Source organism: Saccoglossus kowalevskii, chromosome 6 (genome assembly GCF_978046115.1).
Source record: "Saccoglossus kowalevskii chromosome 6, keSacKowa6.1, whole genome shotgun sequence".
Taxonomy (NCBI): domain Eukaryota; kingdom Metazoa; phylum Hemichordata; class Enteropneusta; family Harrimaniidae; genus Saccoglossus; species Saccoglossus kowalevskii.
In genome coordinates, this window is record NC_140646.1 from 38,890,523 (window position 1) to 38,910,481 (window position 19,959).

At 36.4% G+C, this 19,959-nt stretch overlaps 2 protein-coding genes across 3 annotated transcripts in view; one reads left to right on the forward strand and one right to left on the reverse strand.

Moving 5' to 3' along the window:
- Positions 1–111: 111 nt before the first annotated feature.
- Positions 112–8,962, reverse strand: LOC100375640 (PRELI domain containing protein 3B-like). The gene is made up of 6 exons (XM_002740073.4): positions 8,825–8,962; positions 7,441–7,609; positions 4,469–4,555; positions 2,796–2,866; positions 2,590–2,692; positions 112–1,940 (listed from the first exon to the last, which is right to left on the reverse strand). The coding sequence occupies exons 1-6, from the start codon at positions 8,854–8,856 to the stop codon at positions 1,806–1,808; spliced, it is 597 nt and encodes a 198-aa protein (XP_002740119.1). The 5' UTR covers positions 8,857–8,962; the 3' UTR covers positions 112–1,805.
- A 415-nt stretch (positions 8,963–9,377) lies between these two features.
- LOC100375784 (axonemal central pair apparatus protein HYDIN-like) overlaps positions 9,378–19,959 on the forward strand; it is a 50,672-nt gene continuing 40,090 nt past the window's right edge. Inside the window, exons 1-16 of one of the 2 annotated variants that reach the window (XM_085500516.1) lie at positions 9,378–9,490; positions 13,455–13,591; positions 14,140–14,265; positions 14,651–14,770; positions 14,871–15,005; positions 15,201–15,400; positions 15,532–15,656; positions 16,152–16,353; positions 16,596–16,722; positions 17,144–17,419; positions 17,594–17,885; positions 18,478–18,689; positions 18,783–18,883; positions 19,000–19,300; positions 19,420–19,572; positions 19,785–19,888. In XM_085500516.1, the coding sequence (XP_085356642.1) occupies positions 13,460–13,591; positions 14,140–14,265; positions 14,651–14,770; positions 14,871–15,005; positions 15,201–15,400; positions 15,532–15,656; positions 16,152–16,353; positions 16,596–16,722; positions 17,144–17,419; positions 17,594–17,885; positions 18,478–18,689; positions 18,783–18,883; positions 19,000–19,300; positions 19,420–19,572; positions 19,785–19,888 (2,606 nt within the window). In that variant the 5' untranslated portion in view covers positions 9,378–9,490; positions 13,455–13,459. Of the gene's footprint in view, positions 9,491–9,639; positions 9,665–13,454; positions 13,592–14,139; positions 14,266–14,650; positions 14,771–14,870; positions 15,006–15,200; positions 15,401–15,531; positions 15,657–16,151; positions 16,354–16,595; positions 16,723–17,143; positions 17,420–17,593; positions 17,886–18,477; positions 18,690–18,782; positions 18,884–18,999; positions 19,301–19,419; positions 19,573–19,784; positions 19,889–19,959 lie in introns of those variants that run through there. The other variant, XM_078013794.2, reaches the window with a different exon arrangement.

Genomic DNA, 19,959 nt, shown 5'->3' on the forward strand with positions numbered 1-19,959 from the left:
CTGCTAGACAACAGTCAAACAACTTTGCAACTGTCACTGTATTAGAAGCTGCATCTCTAATCTAATAGAAGCCACACCAACCTTTAAACAAATGAAAACAAAAAACACGTATTTATAATTCTCATACATTTATATGTTCCAATAGAGGTTGCATCCCACCATAGAAGTCACTTCTAATACAGATTTTACTTGTTTACATGGAATTTGAAGGATTCCTGCATCTTTACATTATGCACATTGTTAAGCTATTAAACACTCGTCATGTAGAATGTTATTTTCAAAAACGTAAATTTTTTTGCTAATCTATTTTTGTAGATCTTTATGCATAATCAGAACTGAAAGTGACAAATGTATTCGAGCAGTGCTCGGATAGAATAAATGGCTCTCAATAAATGTAATGCGATTTTTTTTTGTCAGCCAACTACTCTTGCAATGAAGCCGTTTGAGTCAGACAGATTTTTGTAGGAAATTTAGATCAACTATGATGAAAATTTGCATTTGTAGCATTTCGGTATGTTGAATTTGTATTCCACAAATGAGGGAAGCTGACGATGGTATAACAACCTAAAGTCGACTGAGGGTTCAATTGTGTAGACCATTCAAGTGTGAATTCAAAACAAAAAATATAGACCTATGAGGTAAATTGTTTTTTATTATATTAAAAAAAATCATTTGTGTTCTTGAAACAGCATAATTATTTTTCTTGAAAATATTAAATCAATATATTACAAGAATATTATTTCTGCACATAAATTGTACAAACCCAAAATATGGATATTGCATACAGGTCCAGGTAGCAAGAAAGTTCTATACTGAAAGTACTGAATTACATTGATGTACATAGTTTTTATAAAACAGCTTAAGTTGAGAAAAGGGCAATATCTCTTGAAAAAAAAAAGATATTGGTACATGTAGCCACAAGACCAAAACTATTTTCAGGTTTTGGGCACCTGCTTTTGATGCATTTCATGAGGTAGGCAAATTAATCCTAAAAAAATACATCAGTAAAACCACTTTGAAATTTAAATTTACATGACTATTTACATGATATATAAATATCAAAGAAAATGTGACATACAATGCTGAAGTTGAGAAAACTTTACAACCATGTATCACCACTACCATGTATGGTATATCATTTGATATAAAAGCAATAGTGCTCACATAAAAGAATGTACCCAAGAAATTCCACTTAATCTCAGTGCTGCATCTAACGAGTCACTACAGCAGATTAAGAATTTTTGGAGCTACGAGAGACCACAGTACTTCACACAACACTATTTGTGCAAAATTAAGCATTTCAACCTGAATTTGAAAAACAGTAGAAAATAAATCAAGTCATGTCTAAAGGGAAATAACCAAGATACATTTAGAAAAGAATAAATAAGATGTCTTGGTCACAACTGAATGTGCCCAGTTGGATTTCCCTGCAGCATAAATTGATTCTGGGAGACATGATTTGTATATACATTCCAGATAATTGGAAAGTAACATCCCAAGTGACTAGTCATATATACACACACACAAACACACACTTCCATTTTAGACATAGAAGTTTGTAACGAGTTGTACAATAAATCGCATGGTAAGTACGTCAAGTACTGGTGGTGTAATCTGCTGTACGCATACTAACCAAGTACTAGAATATCATCAAAAACATATGCAACTTTAAAAAGACTTTCACCTACAGATGCCTGTTTTGAATTGTGAATACAAGCACAGGCAATTAAGAATATAATTTGTCGTACGATAAAAAGTCCAATCATGATTTATTTTTCCTTTCTTTAAAAAAATGTGTTATGGTATCAAAGAGGAGATTCAAGGTTCTCCGCTTTCGTTGCAATATTTTCTAAATTATGTTTAATGCCTTTAACTCCTTTGGCCAAGTCTTTGACCTCTGTGTTGATTTTTCCTATCACCCATTCCATAGCAACTCTACCCTGAAAGTAAAAATATTTCAAAATATTAGTTTTCATAAAAAGAGAAGCAGATATGGGTATGCCAATAACTATATACAAACAAATCCTCTGAAGGATACATACATGCATAAAAGCACACAAACAGGACCAATACACTAACTAGTCCATTTTTGTTCATATGTCCAAACAAATGTTAATTAAGACAAAAGAGCTCCCAGCTATGATTTGTCTGTCTGAGAACACAACCATTCATCCATTAATTAAACAATGAAAAAATATCAGATGAGAAAGTTATTGTCACATCTGAATTTCCTGGCAGGTGGTTGAAAATATAGATAATTTTTCTTGATAAAAAAGGAGGGATCTAACTAATAGAGGGAAGGGACTCAAACTGATGATAGGAGAATTAAAAATCATGTAATAAATACTAGTGAAAAGCTTGAATATCAAACATATTAGATGCAAGAGAATCAACAAATCTTTGTGTGAAAATGTAATTTTTATTCAAGCAGGAGAGTCAGGAACTTTTGAAAAATTTGTCCTTGCAAGCCTTATGACCATCAAATAAAATGTTCTGACTATGACTGGATACTGTACTAGTATACTATAATACATGTACATAGCTCTCCCATTAGAAATCAAAATATCATTGGGAAACATGTTTGCATACCTGTGTAGCTTTTGATGAACATGTATTCACAACAAGTTGTTCTAAGTAGCTAGATAATCTCATGCCATGGACAGTGATAATTGCTTCTTGTTTCAACAATGTTCTGAAAAGTAGAAAGGTAAAATTATTTGCATGTACAAATCATTAAACACAGCTTTTTGTTGCACCAAGTGAAATTGTATTGAATATACAAGCATGGTACTCACGATTTTTTGTCGGTAGGGTGTGGTGAATAGGTTAATTGTTCGTTGATTGCTACTAAATTACTGAATGTGACCTGAAAAAAAAAAAATACTTATTAAAATGCATACACAATAAGAATGAAGGTATGAATACGAGAGAGAACACTTGTGACAATACAATATTTTTTATGTTGAGTCAGGGATCTCGCCAGCCCAACACGAGTGCCGATCGGTCATGAATATTAATGAGCTATATGAATATTAATTATCAATGAATATTAATGAGTTCGGTCGCAGTGCAAATATTTTTGGAATTAAGACATGTTTCACAATTTAGAAGTATTCGAAATGCGAATGCTGCAGACTAAAAAACAGAAACAAATTATTGTTGCAATATTAATGTCTATTGTAAAAAGTTAAATAAAACACATTTGAAACATTTCAGCCAGGAATATTTTCACGATCTCATTTACTCCAAATACATTCCCCTTCAAAAAATCGACCACGTAATTATTTGGAGTATTGTTGTAATTTATTATTCGTACCATCAATTTCTAAAATGTATATATTCACAGTAATGAACGAACAAATAAAAATTCTGAAGCTTCAAAGTTACGACGTGACATAACTTACTTAGCGATATTGTACACCAATTTTACCAATTACTCCTCTTACTCAGTCATGATGCCAAGCAAAAAATAAGAAATAAAAGTAAAATTTGACTTAGTTTTATCGGGAGTGGATATTTTTGATCACTCAATCGCTTTGGTAAAAAACCCAGCCCGCCATGATGTTTGTGACGTATTAGTTGACCAGCATGTGTCCTTTGACCCGATGGGTCAATAATTCCAATAACCAATCAGAATGGTGCATGGTAATGCCGGTAGAATCCAAAGTTTTCCGAATGGTAGTGATCATAAAAATTACATTGCGAAAGTAAAGCGATGTCGAAGCACGATGTGTTGACATTGATTTCAGTTGAATACTGCACGATGGTTGTCGAAAGAGGTGATTAGCAATTTTTAAAAGGTAAAATAGGTCTTGAAGAAGAGTTTTTACATGAATCGCGATGATAACAGTTCAAATGTATTTTACCAAATCATGCAATAAACACGTTGATTTTTTTCTTGAGTAGCGCAAACTGTCAGAATGTGAACTCCGCTTTGACCATGTTATATCGTAGTGAAATTGATTTTGAAAGAATTTTAGCTTTCAATCTAAAGACTGTGTCTATCAAAGAAAGTTTTTACTTATGAACAGAGGTGCTAATTTCACAAAATTGACTAGCAGCTACGCATCGTGCGACTAGGTCTATTGTTTACAAATTATGATCCACGACTGGCAGGATGCGTGTCAGCAGGTACATGTACATAATTATAATAACAATCGGACAATAGTCCTGGTTGGAAGCATCTCTGTGGTGGTCGCTAATTTTGAGTGCTGGTCGGGCAGACCACTGCCGACCAGCGTGGCGAGATGCCTGATATACAATACTACTTTGTTTTGACCTAGGATAAAAAAAAATGCTCTTTCAACATCAGCATCTACATTGCAATCTTGACTGAGATAAAGTCTGATAAGTTTCTAGTACAATACACAAAACATGTAAACACCAATGTGTACTCAAAGTGACTTGGCTGAGAAGGGCTGCAATGATCCTGTTGCTGAATGTACTATTCTTAGTATTCGGAACTTACATTGTTTGTACGTAATACAAAAGTTTTTCTTTTCCTGTCTACAACTGAGTGTTCACTTGCATAGCATGCTCTGTCGACACCAACCAACTGAAAAATAAACATAAATATGAACTGTTACTTTATTTTCAAATATTCTGCATTTCCATGAAGTTCTAGCATTCAAGCTTGGTAAAACAAGCACATTTTGCATAAAATAATCTATTGATTTCTGTCAGATTTGGGGTGTACACAGTAATTTCATGAAGATTTGAATATTTTTTACAAATGTTTTATATTGAAAAGATCACAGAAGCCAATTTCCCTTCTAATAATCTTATTTATTGATAAATTAAACAAGCCGCTGAGAATGTCACAGCCCTATCTGTACATTAATGCATGAGAAATGAAATATCAGCATTTATATACTCTTTTTTTTGATCAAGTGCATGTACCAGTTTTACACTGAACTAATGTTTTGGACTGCCCAAGTCTAATGTCTATGTTGGCAAAAAGTAAAAGTAAATTATAGTGCACTGTGGGACAGCCAGGTCAGATAATGGGAGCAGACATGCTTTATGATTGGTGGAGTTGGTTTGATTTGGTCATAACTATCCCACAATACACTATGATTTGAAATTTTGATATGGTCTATGGCTGAGAGGAAATCATTTGATTGTGTGATGGCACAAATCAACTGATGATATGCTAAAACAATGTCTGAATCGTCTTGAAGTTTAAACCAAACTGGACAGCTTAAATTTGGGATACAAACAGAAATTTCCAAAAAAAAGAAAAAAAGGCGACCAACTTGGATTGGATTACAACACAAATTAACTTTTCGTGTTGTGCTAGTACAGTATTTTTTCAAGTGCACGAATTAATAGCGTCAAAACGGAAATTACTGGTTTTTGGTGCGCGAATTAAACGAGTACTTTTAGATCGATTCAAAAAGGAACTGTTTTCATAAATTTATTAGTGATTTGTTTTGTTTTCCAATGAACACGATTACGGGACGTTTTTTTAGTGCCTCTGAGACTCATGGCTAGCGACATTCATGGCGTATAGTCGGACAGAAAACACGCACTGCGTCAAGGACCACGCACAATGTTACACTTGAAATGAAACAGTGAAAAATGGCAAAGGTCACTCTGTACACAAACAAACAATGAACACTTGCTACAAAGTAGCCGTCTGGCTGCACTGCCTTTTTTTATTTTTCTAGGCATCGCCCGGGCGATGTTATGGCAGATATTACGAAGCCCATCTTGTCTGGAAAAATAACTCTGCGTTAATAAAATCGGTCTCAGAAAATGTTTAGAAAAAATAATGTTTAGCATTGACCAAATATAATCATGCAAAGTATAAATTCAAAGTGTTTTAATACATTGGTGAGAGGTCGCATTTTACGTGAACAAGAAGGAAAAGCAGGCCAAAGTCGAAACGGGGTGCATCATGGACATGACACAACACACGCTGCGACAACTGAGTGATCAGCGACATCATTTTGGGACACAATTGAACTTCAAGTACTTTAGCGAAACTTGTTGCGCGGCGATGCTGACATCAAGTGTGTGTTGACCGAAGGTTGACCGAAGTTTGACCCCAAGTCACGCATTGAACTGGCGCGTTACCTTAGCAACCTTTTTCTTTCGTGCCCTGCACGTCAAACTAGTAAAATTGTTATTAATTATATTCGAAGGTACTGTAATTACGCAACTTGTATGCAACTCTGTACTGGCTTGAATATATCAACGTCGTTTACTTAGTGCACTGCTTTTCTAATTACGCAAATTTGTTTACAATATTGTACCAGCTCTGAATATTTCAACTTCGTAATGTATTGCTTTCATAATTAGTTTTTTTTAACTATTGTTAGGGCACTGACCCAGGGTATTAGGTCTGTGAATATTTCAATATCACCGACTTGATAATGCGTTGCATTCGTAATAATTACACAAACATAAACATACCATACGTCAAATTAAATTTTACTATAATACAATAAACTCTGGGTAGCGGACTTCGATCGCATTATTCACGTACATTTCGACTGAACTCTAATAACCACGTGTTTGAATTACGTGCGGCATTGGGCAAAGACATCCAGAGTTCATGCACTGATATTTTAATTCGGGCCACCCAGCTTGACACAAATCAATATAGTTCATTTGTTCAAAGAATCTTTCAACTCTCATAAATACCATGGACGCGAAGAGTTAACTGGGGGTTAAATGAAAGGGAACGTCTTTCTTAGACAAAAAACACGTCAGTACAAGATTATGTGTGCAAGGTTAGATTTATAGAAGGTACATGACCGCTTAACTCTGTGTTTTTTACCGAATCCGGTATAATGAAATGTGACACGAGGTCAATTGTCCGACCAATCAAAAATGTCAATTTACGCACCATAGGGCGGTTTGACTTAAATGACGTAATAGAATAATGGCGGACACATGGTCGATGCAACCCCGGGATGCAACCCTGTGGACCAGCGACGAAAAAGCCATGTACCAAGCTTTCCATCACGGAAATTCGTAATCGATGTGCTGACCGATGGATATTTATCGACTAAGTAATAATCTTGCCCAGCATCTGTAGTGTCGTGGGGGAATGATTTTTTTCACGTAAAATCTTTACCGAACCTAAACTGCTTGCTAACTGAAAGGTGGTGATGGCGGAGATCATCTGCGATTGCGGCGACACCAAATACTGATAACATAACATAACATATGTATATTTTTAATGTTCATGCAATATATTCTGAGTTATCCACTTTATTCTGGCGCGCGAATTAATAGGATACAATTTTAAACATGTTTTTGAATGCCGCGAATTAAAAGGATACATTTAAAAATTAGCGTTCGAAAATAAAATGGGTGCGCGAACTAATAGAGACCGCGAATTAATCGAGTTTTTACGGTATGTCCCATTGGGGGTAAACACAGAATTACAAACAGATTTAAGTAACCATTCTGATAAAAAATAAAACTTACCTTTTGTACCCACATAGGAAGACCCCATTCTGTACACATTAACCGATGACTTACTAGTCTACCCTGTTTATCTACATGTCTATCAATAACATCAAGTCCAACTACAGTTGGATTATGAGGATTGGGATATTTTCTCCATGCTGCCTGCACCACAGTTTCCCAAGGATGTCTGTAATATAGAAAATACACAACATTAACATTTGTAGAACATGCGACAACAAGTTATCACTGATCATAGAGAGCCATGTAGTATATAAATGTCAGAATAAAATTGTAATAGTGAAAATAATGGAATACGTTTTATACAATATACAAATTCATTCATATACAAATATGGCATATTATTTTTATAAATTATTACAGTTGTGGTGGTTTTCATTTCAAAATAATGCCATCTTCCATGGCCATCCAAATTTGCTCACTAATGTACTAGTAGCATTTCTAAGAAAGAATAAATGATGCAACACTATACAACTATTGCATGGTTACTAAACATATTTATTGCTGCTCATGTCGTGTATTAACAAAAATGACAGATGTGTCCTACATTGATGGAACACAACATCATAACTGGAAATCAAAGGATTATATTTAATTTACAACAAGCATTCCATAAATGGGCAAAACTCCTGTTTTATATTTTATGTCATGTGACATCCGCGACCAGTGACGTCATCCATTGATGGAATTCCCACGTCAAACAGAGTAGCACCATGGATGTACATCCATGGTAGCACAATTACGTACGTGTTAATACTATCAGCATTTTAAAATGAAACTTGAAATAAAACATGTTCTCGCTAATAATATACAATATTTCGTCAATCGTAGTTTGTAAAAAGGTAGGCGACGGTATTTTTTATAGTATTACGAATTTCGGTGGTCTGAGTATGAATACAACAGCCGGCACGTCGCTCGAACCCGTTACTGTAATACTTACATTTATAAAGTATTTTCTATTAGGTAAAATAGATCATCTATTGAATATCATGGTATTATCAAATTCGGACCTTTATCGCAGCAACATACAATTCGATGACATGCGGTCTGGAAACACCGTGAACGACACGTATATGTCGTGTAAAAAGATTGCCAGTGGAATACATAACAGGGTCTCTAACGATTGGATTATATCATCTAGTTGATAAAGAACCCGGCATGATATTTCACGTGGTGTGTGTTACTGTGTGTTACGTGACAGTCACAACCGGTACCGTAACGGGAGTGTACGCTGTCCGCGATTGAACTTTGAAGTGTAGCGCCAACGACACGAAACAACGACCGGCGTTTTGGATTTTCATCGCAACGACGGCAAAAGAACAAATTCTGGCAGTGCCCAATCTAGCTAGGACATATTTTGAAGCGTATTAAAAAAAACACTCACTCAAAGACGTGTTCTGATGTCCAAATCTTCATTTCAAGAGAAAATTGCGCAGCACTCCTACCACCACAGAGACACACGTACCACAGAGAACGAAGTGACCTTGGTAGCGTGATTTCTAGGACGCTTGCGAGATCGAAGCTGATGACGAAAGCAAACGTATAACTACTAAAATCAAAATATTCATCCGAGATCGACGATAAAACCCTTACATATGTCTGTTTCTGTGAAGTTGATAGCACATTTTTAAGAAGTTATCTGAAAGCAAAATACATCTATGTTTGCTTTCGGACAAATTTTCGTTGGCAAACTTACATATAATATCGGTTCGTAGATAAATGTAACGCATGAGTCTACTTCTTGAAAAAATAGTTCACATAACATCGACAAGGTTCGGAAAACTTCGGCATTGGCTATCCGAATTATCTTAGAAACAATCACTGTCATTGGTTGATTTCTGACTAAGTTAGACGTTGGGCTGTATTCATCCAATCAATGAACACTTTGTATAAGGCTCCCCGACAGCTAATCACTGATTCCATGACAACACCGAAGCTATATTTTCAAAAACAAGATGGCGACAGGGTTGTGGTTAGATTGGTGTAAATTTTAACATTTAGCTGAATTTGGCGTAATATATCATTTTAAGAGCGACGCTTTGCACTAAAGGTAAGTGAAGTGTGCTGGTTAATATCTGAACAGGTATGTTAAGTTTATGTTTGAAGCGAGCTGTCACATGCACTGAATGTTTGGACCGATGGCGAGGTAAGCTGCAGCAGCACTGTCGTGGGACACATACCCCTGACTACGGTCGTCATGTTGATGGTTCCAGAATGATGGAAGGTGAAATAATACAATAATAAGCAAACCCATTCCCCATTTTAGTCAGGAATCAGAGCTAATGTTTGCGTGTTATAACACAGATTGTCGTGTTAGTTTAAAATCAAGAAAATTATTTGAATTTATTAGTACTGAATCTTTTAACGAATATAGTATGAATCTCAGTATTTACTAGTAAGTCATTAAATAACTAACTACATAATAGACTATTGGGCTGCCTGTTCACAATTAATAATAATAATAACAACATTATTGATCAAAATCTTTTAGTTAATAGCGTCATATAGCCTTATGAATCCCCCTTGTCTGCTCCAAGATTAAATTTCACTCCTAGATCATTCCTCAAGGTTTTTGATCGTATTGAGATTATTGTGTGACAAATTGTGAGAAATATTTGAGGGTTTGGCTGGTTTTGCCATTGATCCAAATTACTGCAGACATAGTAAATTAATTCCGAACAGAGAAGAATGTTTGTGAATCAAAACACATCAGAATAGCATTCAAAAGCATTAGCAGATAAAATTAAAGCTAAAACGATCGTCAACTTCCAGAAATTACAACAATTCTGGCCATGCTGTGTGGCGCGTATCGCGTGGACGGGTTTCACGTTCTCTGCACGTAATAAGCTCGGTTATTAAGCATCCTTTTTTGGGGATGCCCGGTGGCCGAGGGGAAGACGTGTAGTGGCGTGTAGCTAGGCGATTAGGTGCCGTACGCGAGCGCCGGTTCGAGTCACGCACGCAGTACGTGTTTACTATAATTAGACATAGTCTTTACCTTGCCGTTTATTCGGTGTTATTTGCTTACTTTACTTCCTATGTCGACAGCAACTATGAGTTTAAAAATTATTTCTCAGTACTTATTCACTGTTAAAATGCTGTACCATTACTTTCACCATCCTACTACAGCCAGATCTGAAGGCCTTTGCCGCATTCTGGCCATGCTGTGTGGCGCGTATCGCGTGGACGGGTTTCACGTTCTCTGCACGTAATAAGCTCGGTTATTAAGCATTCTTTTTTTGGGGATGCCCGGTGGCCGAGGGGAAGACGTGTAGTGGCGTGTAGCTAGGCGATTAGGTGCCGTACGCGAGCGCCGGTTCGAGTCACGCACGCAGTACGTGTTTACTATAATTAGACATAGTCTTTACCTTGCCGTTTATTCGGTGTTATTTGCTTACTTTACTTCCTATGTCGACAGCAACTATGAGTTTAAAAATTATTTCTCAGTACTTATTCACTGTTAAAATGCTGTACCATTACTTTCACCATCCTACTACAGCCAGATCTGAAGGCCTTTGCCGCATTCTGGCCATGCTGTGTGGCGCGTATCGCGTGGACGGGTTTCACGTTCTCTGCACGTAATAAGCTCGGTTATTAAGCATCCTTTTTTGGGGATGCCCGGTGGCCGAGGGGAAGACGTGTAGTGGCGTGTAGCTAGGCGATTAGGTGCCGTACGCGAGCGCCGGTTCGAGTCACGCACGCAGTACGTGTTTACTATAATTAGACATAGTCTTTACCTTGCCGTTTATTCGGTGTTATTTGCTTACTTTACTTCCTATGTCGACAGCAACTATGAGTTTAAAAATTATTTCTCAGTACTTATTCACTGTTAAAATGCTGTACCATTACTTTCACCATCCTACTACAGCCAGATCTGAAGGCCTTTGCCGCATTCTGGCCATGCTGTGTGGCGCGTATCGCGTGGACGGGTTTCACGTTCTCTGCACGTAATAAGCTCGGTTATTAAGCATCCTTTTTTGGGGATGCCCGGTGGCCGAGGGGAAGACGTGTAGTGGCGTGTAGCTAGGCGATTAGGTGCCGTACGCGAGCGCCGATTCGAGTCACGCACGCAGTACGTGTTTACTATAATTAGACATAGTCTTTACCTTGCCGTTTATTCGGTGTTATTTGCTTACTTTACTTCCTATGTCGACAGCAACTATGAGTTTAAAAATTATTTCTCAGTACTTATTCACTGTTAAAATGCTGTACCATTACTTTCACCATCCTACTACAGCCAGATCTGAAGGCCTTTGCCGCATTCTGGCCATGCTGTGTGGCGCGTATCGCGTGGACGGGTTTCACGTTCTCTGCACGTAATAAGCTCGGTTATTAAGCATCCTTTTTTGGGGATGCCCGGTGGCCGAGGGGAAGACGTGTAGTGGCGTGTAGCTAGGCGATTAGGTGCCGTACGCGAGCGCCGGTTCGAGTCACGCACGCAGTACGTGTTTACTATAATTAGACATAGTCTTTACCTTGCCGTTTATTCGGTGTTATTTGCTTACTTTACTTCCTATGTCGACAGCAACTATGAGTTTAAAAATTATTTCTCAGTACTTATTCACTGTTAAAATGCTGTACCATTACTTTCACCATCCTACTACAGCCAGATCTGAAGGCCTTTGCCGCATTCTGGCCATGCTGTGTGGCGCGTATCGCGTGGACGGGTTTCACGTTCTCTGCACGTAATAAGCTCGGTTATTAAGCATCCTTTTTTGGGGATGCCCGGTGGCCGAGGGGAAGACGTGTAGTGGCGTGTAGCTAGGCGATTAGGTGCCGTACGCGAGCGCCGGTTCGAGTCACGCACGCAGTACGTGTTTACTATAATTAGACATAGTCTTTACCTTGCCGTTTATTCGGTGTTATTTGCTTACTTTACTTCCTATGTCGACAGCAACTATGAGTTTAAAAATTATTTCTCAGTACTTATTCACTGTTAAAATGCTGTACCATTACTTTCACCATCCTACTACAGCCAGATCTGAAGGCCTTTGCCGCATTCTGGCCATGCTGTGTGGCGCGTATCGCGTGGACGGGTTTCACGTTCTCTGCACGTAATAAGCTCGGTTATTAAGCATCCTTTTTTGGGGATGCCCGGTGGCCGAGGGGAAGACGTGTAGTGGCGTGTAGCTAGGCGATTAGGTGCCGTACGCGAGCGCCGGTTCGAGTCACGCACGCAGTACGTGTTTACTATAATTAGACATAGTCTTTACCTTGCCGTTTATTCGGTGTTATTTGCTTACTTTACTTCCTATGTCGACAGCAACTATGAGGTCAACTTCCAGAAAATCGTTTGTAATTCAACTTTTAGTACAAATTTCCTGCAATTTGCTCATGTTCAGACTATCAAATATGAAACATCATAGTCCCAAGACGTCAGTAAAATTTTAGGAATGATCACAGAATGCAACTTCAAAGGAAGGGTGAATGATGTTGATATCTATATGTCAGTACTCATGTACACTTATAAGACTGTTAATGTTAATAATAAAGTTAGTACAATACATAACAGAAACATGCCTGGGTGTTGTATTTTAGTTTGGTAATTGTGTGTGTACTGTGTACTTGTTGTTTATTATCTCCATGAATAATCACCATTTTATAATTATAGCTGTTTAAAATGATTTTTTTAAATCGTTTTGAAAAGACTTCAGAATTTGATTGAATTTTCTTGTTTTATTGAAAATAGCTAGACTGATTAATTTGATATTTCTTTCTCACTATGCATTTCACAACATTGAATCTATGTAGCCAACAGACTGCTAATTTAGCAAATTAGCAAATATCTCAATAACACTTTGTTTCACCTGTAAGACCATGTACAATATATGTCACAGATGTGCTTCGGAGATTGACAGTACATACAACATAGGAAAGGTACATTTTCCATTCTGAGCCTGCCTGTACATAAAATATGCCTTTCTTTTCTGATATATAATCACCTTTCCTGAATTATTCCATATATTGTAACTTTTTTCAACTATAAATTTAAATTGTCCAATCATATTTTTCAGTCAAAATGCCTACAGGACTTGGAAAGAAGGTGGTGAAGCGATCCACAGATTGTGGAGAGACACCATCCTATGACAGCAAAGTCATTGCTCCAAGAAATCCTAAGCTCATTAAAGAAATTGAAACCCCTGAAGTCAAGGTATGTTGAGTACTAGGTTTCACACTACAGTTGTACTGTCTGAGTTTTAAGCGGGTAACATTTTCTATAATTAGGAACACCTGTTAGATACATTATCAGAAGAATAATACATCAACCCTTCCGATTTATATCTTTAGCCATAGTTGAGTACTGTAAAATCTGTATTACAAGTCGCAGCTTTTTTTAAATATGGTACAATGCAATAGAGAGGATGTGGCTTCTATTAGAGGAGCAGCTAATATAGCTACATTTTTCATCAATTGCATATGTAATGGTTCTATATTTGTGAATAAATCACCAGAAAACTGCAATGTTTAGAAAATAACAAACTCATATGTAAACATTATATAAAAAATAAATTGTTGTTAAAATCTGTTCAAATTTTTTCTAAATTTGTTATATAATAAATTGCTTCTGTGACCCATGCACTGAAACTAAAAAGTTTATTTTAGTGTTTGGAATCTGCCATCATTCTGTTAACTAAGTAATATAACTAAGCAAAAACCAAACATCGTTAGTTGTTATGTACAATTACTCTTTGCTTTCAGTTTTCACCATCGATATTCATGAAGGAGATGGCACAGACAACAGAGGAAAAGTTGTCTAACACACATGAGATGAGATTGCCAAGGATTATTGAACTACTTGATATGGGTGATACAACACATCAGAAGGTAATACTAGTATAACCACCACTCATACTTTTTATCCTCCCTTCACAGCACATAGTCTGTGTCATACCATAACTCCGAAATGTATGATCTGATTTAAACAAAATTTTGTTGACAAATTGTTTAGTTTGCTGTGTCTTTTTTGGGTCAAAATATGTCATTTTAGGTCAAAAAATAGGGTGAAAATGATGTGTTTTCCTGTTATTGGCAATCTCATTCAAACAGCTTCAAGGGACATAGTTTAATGGTTCAAGCACTTTTTAGGAGTATTGTTCCAAGCCAAATTGGTAACTGATTTGTTCCAGTCTTGTGTCATATTCTCTTATGATTCATCTGATGAAATGGAACAATGGTGTTTTAATCAAATTAATTATTTGCTCATTTTCAGTTTACACAATTGGATGTTGATGAACCAATGTTTCAACCATTTCCATCTGATATTACTTTCCAACAATATGAACCCTGTGAAGTTTATGAAGTACCACTTTTACTAAGGAACAATGACAAGGTAAGTGTTTTGGCATACATGTACACAATGAAACAAGTCAATGCAATTTGATATTATTAATGAAACAATTTTGTGCCAATCTGAATTTTTTTTTTTTTAGGTTCCCAGACTGATCAAAGTATACCAGACTGATTCTCCCTATTTTAAGGTTATCAGCCCACCTAATGTTGGACATAAAGTAGCACCGGGTTGTGCTTCTATTTTCAAAATACAGTTTACTCCTGAAGAGAAAAAGGTAATGAACTAAGCTTTACTTAAGTTCATTGTTGGTTGCTAGATCACCCAAATCGCTAAGACATCTTTCACCTCAATTTTACTTAGTTCTGTTTAAACATATCAGCAGCATTCATCATTGTATTCAATAGTGTACATACCAACACAAGAACACACCTGCTAATGCTAGTACCGATATATTTATTGTCACTTCTAGGATTATACCCATGAACTCATTTGCATGACAGAGAAAGAAAAGTTTATCATTCCCGTCCGATGTATAGGTGCTCGTGCACTATTAGATTTTCCAGATGATGTTAATTTTGCTACTTGTCCCGTCAAATATCCGTCCAGTAGAACTTTACTTGTTAGAAATGTTGGCAACAAGGAGGCAAGGTTTGCCTTAAGCACTGAGAAGTAAGTCGCAATAAATTTCTATCTAAAGGACGTTATTTTACGGGTCTCAATTCCCAATCACAATTGTCTGGATGGACTGCTACATGCAATGTTTGATTGTGAAATCTATATCAACTCTTATTTTGTTACAGGCCATTTACTGTAAATCCACCCAATGGTATTTTAGCCAGCAATGAGAGTATGCAAATAGAGATTGTATTTCAACCAATGAAGATAGGAAGTCATTTTGGTGAATTAGTGCTGCACTATGATTCAGGTCAGTATCAAATTGTGCAGAGATTTCTTCACCATGTATTAGTACTTGAATTTAGGATTGTATTGATGCACTTCATTATGTTCCTTACAATTTCAAGCAGTCTAAGGCATTTTTGGTTTGTTTTTAGCCTTTGACATATAAAGTAGTACTAACTGGTATGTGCCATATACTAACTGCAACAATTATGGTATTTACTTCAGTAGCTGAACATTACAGATTATTGCCATAGTTTTGGGTGTGATTTAGTTTTCAGCAGCATAGGACATCATTAAGACCAGTCAAAATTTGACTTCAAGTTTAGCAGATAATACAATTTTAAGAACCCAAGTGACATGTTTACTGCTACAAAAAAATTGTGTTAATTTTCCCTTACACAATTTGTCTCCCATGAAATTAAAAAAGTTTACATCTACTCAAATTTCTGATATCTGTCAGAAAATGTTTTATTCATGTTGTAATTGAAACTCAAATTTTTGTTGTTATTTGTGTTCACAGGTGAAAATATATTCGTCAATCTTTATGGCGGTGCTATTGATTCCAATGTTAGGTTAGACAAAAATTCACTACGAATAGAAAACGCATATATCTCCATGGCAAACCAAAGAACAGTCACAATCAGTAACAGGAGTGACGTTATTGTACACTATCAGTGGAAACCATTTGCAACTCAAGAAGAAGAGGACCAGCAAAAACAAAGGTTTGCCTTATTTCAAACTCACATTAAAGTCATTAAAGTTCTCCAGTTGGTACACTGTGGCATGTTCAATATGGGTCACAATGACATAGTGGTATATATAAATGTATGTAAACTATATTGTTTATATACACAAAATTTGAATGTGCGCTCTGTGACTGTATTATATAATTCCATGAGTAGACATTCAGAAAGATGTTTAGAATGCTTCTTTGGTTGCTAAATATATCTCTTCATCTTTTTAGATTTTGTCAAGACCTTGGTGCTGAAGAAGAGATGGAAAGAGACAGATTTCTGGAAGAGTGTATTACTGATCCAACACTCCGTGATAAAATGTCTTTGCTGACAAGAACATTCAAAAACAGAAGACGTGTGAGTTTGCATTCAAATACAGATACTTAACATTGTGACTATTAACTCAACTGTTTTCCTTCTTTTTTGCTATTTAAATACATGAATTGAAGTTTTAGATAATAACACCAAATATATTTGAAGGTAAATACTATGTTGAATGAAAGTACCCCGGGTAAACATGTATTGCGTGCACGACTCAAACTGGTATTTGTGTTTGGCACCAAATTTTCTAGCTTCACGTCAGGATCGTCTTCCCCTAAGCCACCGGACATCTCTAAAAAAGGATGCTTAATAACCAAGAGATGGTGAAATCTGTCCATGTCGAATCAACAGTGTTTATCTTGCCATGTATTCAGTGTTACTTGCTTTGTTTCTATGTTGGCAGCTACTTGATAGTAAGATTGATTGATTGTACATTCTTGACATTTTGTCATTCCAGCTTGTGGCCGGCGACAGTATGCTGTTTTCTGATGATGTATTTACAATTGAGCCGGTGGAAGGAGATATCTGGCCCAATACTTCAGCAGAAGTTGAAGTCATCTTTCAACCGCAGGAAGCTAGAGCCTACCAGTGTACAGCATTCTGTGATATCACTGGGAGGGAGTCACGCCTACCATTGCGTATCCGTGGTGACGGCATTGGTCCTAACATCCATTTAGCATTTGATGAATTAGATATGGGCAACATCTTTGTAGGATCAACACATAGCTATGAGGTAAGCAATCTTTAAGTTTCTTTTAGCACTAATAACAAAAAATAAATAAAAACAGCAAATTACACATGAAATTACACAGGTGTTAATTAAAGAAAAGAAAAGAACTTAATATTCAATGAACCACACTTCATTTACAGCTACAGTTAATCTAACACAGAATGTATTTTATTTTAGGTGGTAATGACAAACAGAGGTGACATTGATGCAATTTACAATTTGAATTCAACAGTCTCAACATTTGGACCAAAATTTAGTTTTAATCCAAGTGAAGGGATTGTGCTTCCTGGTGGTCATCAAGCCATACAGATTAACTTCTGTTCTCCACTGCTTGGGGACTTCAATGAAGATTTCTACTTTACTGTGGATGGGTCTCCTCATAGACTCAAACTGAACTTCAAAGGCTGTGTTATTGGACCAACTTTCCATTTTGATATTCCTAAACTTAAGTTTGGGTCTGTGTCATACGGTAAGTCAATCCATAGTGTAGTGGTTTTGGACCAGACCTCCAGACCCACGATTGGTAGGTCCTGGGTTCAAATCATACATAAGGTGTAAACACCAAAATGGGATTGACCATTTGGGGTGTGGTCAAAATATGTAATATTTTAGTGATTCAGTATACAACTGGGTTTGTATATGTTTCTATTTGAGATGCGCTTTTAATAGAGTGCTTATGGTAGCTACACAACCAAGTTATATAGAATTGTGCATTCAAATCATAGGTTCCTGTGACAAATATGCGTTTTTATGCATGGTTTATAGCACTCCAACCTTGGCACAATCAATCTTTAGACTGTCTGTCTGCTTGTCATTCTTATACGTGTTACATTTAAAACCTGTCTAAATCCAATCTTTTCTCTTATCCCCTTGTCATAAACTTGTATATTTACTTGAAAATTTTCCTTGTGCACTTTGGTGTTGCACAGGTTTGTTCTAGTTTTTATTTATAGTAACACTAAAAAGATTTCTGATGCATTGTGTTGTATCTTTTAACTGGAATATATCACAGCATGCTGACAGACAAATGTATATTAAGTTTAAATTTATATTTTTCATAGGTTTCAAGAGTACTCAATGTACTACACTTTTCAACACTTCACTGGTTCCAATGACATTTCATCTACGTGTACCAGGCGATGGCACAGGAGATGTAGTTAACGCTGCAATAGACGATACATTAAATAAGACACTTGGCATTGCACCAAGCAAGGAATTTACTCTTATACCAAGCACAGGCACAATAGATCCTCAGAGTCAAGTTGAAATTAAGGTCAGTCTCTTTTGTAGTTTGTTATACATGCATATGTTGCAAGATTTGTGTGTGTGGCTTGGATTGAATTATTTTTTCCTATTATTTCTGTAGGTTGAATTGATTTCAAACACCATTAAAAAGTATGACATGTCTGTGGTTGTTGATATTGATGGTGTTGGTGAAGAAATACTTTCTCTTCCGATATCTGCCAAGTAAGTATAAAAGTATAGATAGCATCAAATTTGTCTTTATCATTTTTCTGGATCAGTCAAGCTTGATTTAATAGACAAACTAGACATTGTAGTAACCTTCCTACTTGTCTTGACAGGTGTGTGGTGCCTGCCATTGCCGTGGTTACACCAATACTAGACTACAAGAGATGTTTCCTCAACCATCCATATGAACAGAATGTACAGTTATACAATGATTCAGATTTGCCAGCCAAGTATGACTTGTTACCACAGGAAGTTGATGATTTATCGCCGATACTTTACAATAGTCCAGTACCTAGTGGAATCATAGCTCCACACTCTGTGGTTGAAGTACCAGTTGTCATTACACCACAAGCACTTGAAGAGCTAGATATCAATTCATTCTTTAAGATCTTTGGTAGTATAGAGCCACCAATGGTGAGTTATATGTTATTTCATATCATAAAATTGATACTGCAGTACCCAATTTCAATTTGGTACCTTGAGTCGTCATTCGTAATCTAGTTATTTATGACACAATGTTTGTTCTGTCATAGCATGTCCAGTTGTCATGCGTTGGTGAAGGACCAGTGGTACATGTCTCACCAACAGATATTGATTATGGAAATACTCAAGTATTGACAGATATAAGTCGAACTGTGATTTTGTCTAATGAATCGCTCATACCCGCGCATTTCACATGCCAAATGGTGAGTATAAAAATGCTTTTCCTAGTACCAATGCTCACTCATTCTCTGTTTATTGCCTTTATAATGTTATTGGAGTCTTTGAAGAAGTTGGAAAGTCAGCTATACATACTGTGGGTATCTTATTTCCAATTTAATTTGATAATACATAAACTGAGATTTACACACATTTTCAAAAATCGTAGTCACTGCTATTAATATTTTTGTGCCTTCAGGTTCGATCTAATTCAGTGTGGAAAGTGGAACCAAAGGAAGGTATTATTCCACCTGAGGATTCTCTTGCCTTAACAGTTACATGTAATCTAGATGATTGCATTCGGTATGTATGCTACCACTGTAGTTCAGTTCAGTTTTAGCTACTTTAAAATGTATATATATGTGAGTGTTTGC